General features: G+C 38.7%; 1 protein-coding gene across 1 annotated transcript; it reads right to left on the reverse strand.

Moving 5' to 3' along the window:
- Nucleotides 1-4,018: 4,018 nt before the first annotated feature.
- MLLT11 (MLLT11 transcription factor 7 cofactor) lies at nt 4,019-7,304 on the reverse strand. Its single transcript, XM_069728760.1, has 2 exons — nt 7,191-7,304; nt 4,019-5,385 (listed from the first exon to the last, which is right to left on the reverse strand). Exon 2 carries the CDS (start codon nt 5,377-5,379, stop codon nt 5,158-5,160), a length of 222 nt encoding a protein of 73 aa, XP_069584861.1. The 5' UTR covers nt 5,380-5,385; nt 7,191-7,304; the 3' UTR covers nt 4,019-5,157.
- Between the last annotated feature and the right edge of the window lie 487 nt (nt 7,305-7,791).

Genomic DNA, 7,791 nt, shown 5'->3' on the forward strand with positions numbered 1-7,791 from the left:
TAAGCAGTGTAGTTTCTGAGATGGGGTCACTTGTGGGAATTTCTGCTTTTTTCAGCACTTCAGGGGCTCAGCAAATGCAATATGGTGTCAAAAATTTTGTTCAAAAATTTAATTCAAACCCTACGATGTGCCCAAACATTACTTTTTCACCACATAAGGGATGTCACTGGATTTTAGAGAAATTGCATAACAAATTATAGGGTATTTTTTCTTCTATTATCCCTTATATACATTATAAATTTGATGCTAACAGAGGATTTTTCTGGAAAAATGTAATATTTAGTTTCCGCATTTAAATGTTATAAAGTTCTGTGAACCACCCATGGGTTAAAAAAGCTGAACTCACTCCTAGATGAATTCCTTCATGGTTCTAGTTTACAAAATAGGGTCATTCATTGGGGGCTTCAGTTCCTTTTGGTATTTCAGGAGCTCTGCAAATGCGTCATGTCGTCTGCAATCTATTACAGCCAAATCTACACAACAAATATCGCTTCTTCCCTTTCCGATCCCGACCGTTTGCCCAAACAGCAGTTTTTTTTCATCACATATGGTATATTTTCATGTTCGAAAATAAATTGCATAATACATTATAGGGTCTATTTTTTCCTGTTACTTCTTGTGAAAAAGAAAATAATTGCAGTTAAAGCAATATTTTAGTAGAAAAAAGGTAATTTTTCCTTGTTCTTTTCATCCCGCTTTGCCTTAAAGGGAACCTGTCACCTCGTTTTGCCGCTATAAGATGCGGCCACTGCCTTTCAGGGCTTATGAACAGCATTCTGTAATGCTGTAGATAAGCCCCCGGTCTGACCTGAAAGATAAGAAAAATAAGTTTTATTATACTCACCTGGGGGCGGTCTGGTCCGATGGGTGTCTCAGATGTGGGGTCCGGCGCCTCCCATCTTCATACGATGTCGTCATCCTGCTTGCTTCGTGCCGCGGTCCTGCGCAGGCATACTGATCTGCCTTGTTGCAGGCAGAGTAAAGTACTGCAGTGCGCAGGCCTCTCTGACCTTTCCCGGTGGCACGAAGCAAGCAGGATGACGACATCGCATGAAGATGGGAGGCGTTGGACCCCTGACCTGGGACACCCATTGGACTTCACCGCCCCCCGGGTGAGTATAATAAAACTTTTTTTTCTTCTCTTTCAGGCCGGACCGGGGGCTTATCTACAGCATTACAGAATGCTGTAGGTAAACCCTGAAAGGCAGTGGCCGCATCTCATAGCGGCAAACCGAGGTGACAGGTTCCCTTTAATTTTTATGAAGCACCTGAAGGGTTTACAAATTTCCTAACAGCACTTTAGAATAATTTGAGGTGTGTAGGTTTTATAACGGTATCACTCCTAGGATTTTCTGTTCACTGCATGGTAAAAATTACCCAAAAACATAATTCTCCGGGTCAGTGTGGCTACGGTGACACCAAACTTTATTATAATATAGTGGTTTACTTAACAATGAAGTCACTGGAAAATGTGTTCAAATCAAGGAACATTTCACTAGTGCCTTAGACACGTCTCGTACATACTTTGGTCTCTTCTGTGGTAACATACGGATGTGAAACCTTGACAATATAAAATTGAGGCAAAAGAAGAACCTATGCCTTCAAAATGTGGTGCTGGAGAAGGATGTTATCAATACCATGGATGGCAAAAAAACAAACATCAATTATGGAACAAATCAAGCTAAATACCGTATCTTGCGGATTATAAGACGCACCCGAAATTTTGAGGAGAAAAATAGGAAAAAAATTTTTTTTTAATAAAATGGTGGTGATTCTTATACACCATGTGTCTTATTGCTTTCTGGGGTGGTGGCTGCTGTGAAGCGGGGTCCCAGGGTCGCTGCTGGAGGAGGCAAGAGTGGAGAGTTGCTGCAGGCCGCAGGCTAGGATGAGGGGGTGTTCACATGTGCACTGCTGCCGGTGTTAGGTGGTGTGGGGGCTCTGCCGACATTTTGTGAAAGCCCAGAGCCCCCACACTTACATGGTTTACTATGCGGTGGACTCCGGTAAAATGGCTGCCGGGGCTGCGCATGCGCAGATGGAAATCTTGGCACCAAGATCTTGGGGGATTTGTAAAAATAAAAGGATTCTGAACTTTGTAAAGAAAAAAATAGTTTGAGATATCCGTTTCCCTCACTTTTCATTTTTCCACCGATGGAGCTGCGTGACAGATTGTTTTTTTGTTAGTAAGCTGTAATTTTTATTACTACTATTTTGTGGTGCTTACAACATTTTGATCACTTTTTGTCCATTTTTTTTGGTTCCAATGACTGAAACGGCAAGTTTAATGTTTTCTTTACGTCATTTATCTTATGGTTTAAACCATTTTATATTTTCATAAATCAGACTTTTACAGCAAAATGCCTTAGAAAAGCTGCACTGCTGATACCTGACCTCCATTACCAATCAACGATGATCTGTACAGTTACGTCTGACAGTCGATGTTCCCGGACTAGCTGGATGTGGCGGGGAGATTAAGGAAGCTACTTTACCTATTGCAATTCATGATCATTTGGCATCTCTGGGATGAGATCCGTGTGCGGCTTTGTTTCTGTTTGAACTTGTATTGTACGTAGGATTCTCTGGTTTCAAGAAAAGATTTAGTTTTTGTTTATATTTCTTAGGTCACGGGAAGGCATGAAATATTTTATCTGCTGGCACATGAATGGATGACATAGCCAAGATCAGTAGCAATTTAGAAAGTATTTGGTCTAAATGTCTTTTAAAAAATCACCGATAAATCCTTGAGTCATCTTCTCATTGTGTTGAAACATCTGTTTAGTTGTTTTGTCACACGACAAGTCCCAGGTAAGTTGTACAAATGTCATTATGTGGATCTAGCTGCCTCCAAAAATAGTTGTGCAATTTTGCAGAAATGAACACACCCAAACTGCAGATATGCTGTTCGTGGCATTGGCGATTTGATTACTGCGGCCCAAAATCTAAGATTTCTTTAATTGTTGCAGTGTTTGCATAAGGGTTGCATTAAATCGTAGATCGTATCGAGATTCTTTGGACAATGAGTAGATGCACATGACAACATCTTCATCCTTGTACTATAAAATATCCAAGGTTTATTTACTTGAATTATGTGTACCTAAGTAAATACCGTCATTTGCCTGATTATTGAGATCTTTCAGATGTATTATTTTACAAGTACACTTAAATGTAGAATTTTTAGGGTTGGATATAGCAATTCCGGTAAATGCATATAGTGTAGAAGTAAAGCTACATAGGCACCAGTCCTATTAAATCTACATAACTCGTCCTCTCATATAAAATAATTAGCCAAATGCAGCAAAAATTGTTGTAGCTTTACAATAGAAGTCACTGAAATAGTGTATGGAGAACAATGAAAAGCGGCACTCACCACTAGCTGCAATTTTAACAGTCCTTTAATCAAGCATACATGTCGGTGGAGCGGTTCACAGGGGATGTCAAGATCTCCTTAGCCCCTGCCTACTGCTCCTTCAGACATGAATGCTGGATTAAATAAAATAAATCTTTATTTTTATATAGCGCTAACATATTCCGCAGCGCTTTACAGTTTGCACACATTATTATCGCTGTCCCCGATGGGGCTCACAGTCTAGATTCCCTATCAGTATGTCTTTGGAATGTGGGAGGAAACCGGAGTACCCGGAGGAAACCCACGCAAACACGGAGAGAACATACAAACTCTTTGCAGATTAAAGGACTATTAAAATTGCAGCCAATGCAGAGTGCCACTTTTCTTTGTTCTTCTCCATACCCTATTATAGTGGAAAATGTATTTTATGCTGCAGTTACTTCTTTCTCCAGCAGATGGACAGTGAGCACCCTGACGTTCAGTAAGGATTCATGTGGAAGATTCCAGAATATATGAGGTACATGCATGTTAGACAACTGTGAAAGTATTATTAATTGAAAGAGTTTTTTTATGGGTAGATAGTATGTTTGTTTATGGTGGCGTCTTTCACTTGACGTGGCGACCTCGAAGCGCACACAGACTACAAAAACATCAATAATTATACAAAAGTGCAAGTCACAACTGAAATATTTTATTTGGCTCAGTGCAAATTTTGACATTTTGTCACATTTTAACTCACTTAAGAGCCCCATGGTCTTTTGCTCTGTGAAATGTCTTGTGGAACCTGGCTACAACATAAAGTGAATACTGTCTTATAACATTCATAGTCCTTCTGAAGCATGATGGAAAAAGCTTAAAGTCTGTTACTGTGACCCCATGATAACACTTCTTGCCTTATCTGTTATAAATAAATACTATGACAATCCAAATCACCATCCAAGTCTCTGTAAAGATCTAATCATTACTTAAGATTGGGACAGAAGGATTGGTAGAAAGCCACTTCCATCCCTTGCATTTTATATGTGGAAGATGGTGGCTGAATTTAAGGATGGAGCATGGTTTTTGGGATTTTTTTTATTTTTCAATGTTGCTAGACAATATCGATCCTCTACAATTTATTGAAAGGCCAACGTTACATTATAATTTAACTAAAAGGACGATTGTCAATTACACAGTTGAGAAGGAAAAATCATTCTGAATGGTTGTTGTTTTCTGCCTATTATGTACACATTATTCAGTGGTTCATTTTAGATTAAATTATCAATTTTTTTTTTAACATTCTTTCAAATATTATGACTGGAGCTCAGCCCTAACAGATTGGGACTGAACAGCCAATCAAATATTTTTAAGCCTCTGCAGAAATAACATCCACACATCCATTAGTGGTAATCACATTCTACAAACCAGCAAAAGTTCTTGGATTTTTTTTGTGAACAACGAGGCAATACAAAACCATTTCACGTAACTTCTCAGAGTCGGCATCTACATTAGGGAGAGCAGATAATTTGCCTTTGGTGGGATGGACTCAGATTATCTGAGAAGATCATCCCCTTTGCTAAGGAATTGGCTTTAGTTTGGTTTCTGTAATTCAGCATCACATCTGTGAGCTCAATCAATCTTTTCAAAACCGTAAGTGCCTGATATGTAACAAAAATAAATAAATACCAGCAAATAAAAAAAAACACATTCAATGAGAAACCACCAGGGTTGTGATATAAATAAATAATTATTCAAGCTCTACGATTGATTGGTGGTTGAAAAGCAGGTAGACTACAGCAAGGCCTTCGGGGTTTTAAGATATTTTTTCTTTATATCAAGTCAAAGTCCAAGGTATCAATGCTGGCAATGGGTTCTCGCCAGAAGTTGAAGGCAGTGTACTCAAGCAGGGTGTCTTCCTCTATGGATCCAGCTTTGGAAGTCTTGGTCGTTGCTTCTAAGCCAAGGCACTCCAGTTCAGAGAGATCCAATTCTGGGATGGGAAGTTTCCAGAACAGAAAGGAATCATATTGGCTGCTTAGTGTGTCCCGCATTATTAGCTACAAATGAAAAACAAATAAAAAACATAAATTGTCACCTAAATGAAGAAGACATCACTTAGAAAGTAAAAGAGAATACAACATAATATAGAATACGAAGGTGATGACAAAATATCATGTAGAAAATGAAAGATGTGACATACACCTAAAAAAATGTGACATACAATATCATGTAGAAATTGAAGATTAACGGAAAAACATTAATTAGAAAGCAAACTAAGGAGAAGGCAAAGTAAAAATAAAAAAAGAATGTATAAAAATGTATAGAAAATGAAGAAGACTTAATATCAAGTACAAAATGAAGAAGATATCAACTGGAAAAGGATGGATAAGAAATCATATCAAATAGTAAACAAATGAAAATACATGAACTAGACAGCAAACTAAAGAGAAGACATGAAATAGAAAACAAAGAAAAATGTATAATATCACTTAGAAAATGAAGAGACTTCATATCATGTCGAAAACAAAGGAGAAACTATCACATGGAAAATGAAGGAGAAGATATCACGTAGAAAATGAATAAGACTTAATGTCATGTTGACAGTGAAGTAGACATAATAACGTGGAAAAATGAAGGTGAGTATACACTATAGATTTTGTATGGCCCATAAGGATGCCTTAACCCATTTTCAACCAGAAAACATCTTTTTGTGACACTAATTTGCCTGACAGTGACCACCAATGGCAGATATGTTTTGAAAAGTTGATCTACTGTCTTGGACTTTCTCAGAAGGATCATTCATGGTGAACTACAAATCTACATCTTGTGAGTGGAAACTGAGAAGGGATCATTTGTGGCAGTGATTGGCCAGTGATTTGTTGTTTTAACTTACGGCCTAAGACGACAATCGTCACAAACCATAAACGACAAGCATGTCAGTCTGAGGTCACTAATGTATGCACTTAAGGAGAAGAGATATGGAAGCAATAGCTTTGGACTTGGGATTCTGCCCTGAGAAGGTCCCCTTTCTCCTCACCATCAGCGCTTCTGGGAGCCCATTAATGAGATGAGATGTACCTGTTTTTTTTTCCTTGAGGTCCTTTTCTCTAGTCTCCTAAATCCAGCCACCGCCCTGCACACAGCTCCCTCTATTATGTATTCACCATGACTGAAATAGCACCGCACATTCTGCAGTGTGCCCGCCACACCCATGACAGTAGCAAACCATCACCCAGCTATTAATAAAGACAACTAATTTTACAGTCCCCTCCAGATCGCATCAAAGATTGGACACAATATGATGAATGCATCCGCCTAAGTGTCCAGTACTAAATACAATAATCAGCTTTTATTACATATTGTGGCACTGGATCATTCATTTACATTCCGCCCACACACTACATCAAGGATATCGGGAATTCTCCAATGTTTGTGCCTACCCCACACAAAGGCAATCCCCTTCTCTGATTTCAATCCTATCCTTCGTCAAGAAAAAAAAAATTGTAGATAATGCAAGCGCCTTCTAAATTATTAATAAATTTACAGCAAAATTACGAGAATGTAGTAATAGTTATCATGTGCAGTCAGTGGAATGATGTGTCCATGGATGGATACAATACTTCAGCAGGAGATGGATTGTTATATATTAGATATAAATCAGAAAGACGTATATGCAATAAATATACATTCTGTGTTATATTAGATAGAATTGCATCATTCGCCTGGTAGTGATCTGGTTGCCTTATTAAACTCAGCTTTTCCTTCCATTTGGCAGTGCTTCCAGATAAATAGATTATAATGAAATAAGTAGATAAATGGATACACTGCATGGGATTAGGATGATGGTGGTGTTCGTACTTACGATATAGGTAATGAAGATGGGGATGCTGCAAAGGTGCTGGCGGCAGGCAGGGTATTGTCAGGGCTCCTCCTGGATACAGGGAGGTTGTAAGGCAATCTTGTGTGTGGCTTTGTCTGTATGTGAGACAGCAACTCCTCCTACCTAACACCTCTATCCTCTCACAGCAGAGGATTCTGGGCCAATGATTCAGCCAAATTCTGCTGGATGCTCATTACTTTAAATGACAACTCCCAGCAGGGACTGGATATTCTAGTGTGTTCCCTGGAAGGAGCCAGAAAAGAAGGGACATCATCCCCCTCCCAAGGACAGACACTAAATAACACTGAGGAGAGATGTTATAAATGGCTGAGATGACTGTAGCATCAACTAGTCTAAGAATTATAATCTGTCCCTCAAAGGGTTAAATGAAATGTAGTAAAAGTTGTTATAAATCATTTATACCATACGGTCCATAAAGTGGAAGAGATTTTCTGAAATCTCATAAATTTTTTCACCATAGATTTCACTTTTTGCAATCTAAACCAAATAATGTGTCTCTCATGCATCTGGAGTTGAACTGTGTGTTCTATGGTCAGCATCTCTTAGTGCTGAGGCACAGCAG

The sequence above is a fragment of the Ranitomeya imitator genome, chromosome 1 (assembly GCF_032444005.1).
Source record: "Ranitomeya imitator isolate aRanImi1 chromosome 1, aRanImi1.pri, whole genome shotgun sequence".
NCBI classification, from domain to species: domain Eukaryota; kingdom Metazoa; phylum Chordata; class Amphibia; order Anura; family Dendrobatidae; genus Ranitomeya; species Ranitomeya imitator.

Bases quoted from the DNA above. Each gene is read 5' to 3' on its own strand.
- MLLT11 (XM_069728760.1), bottom strand. From the start codon at position 5,379: ATGCGGGACACACTAAGCAGCCAATATGATTCCTTTCTGTTCTGGAAA.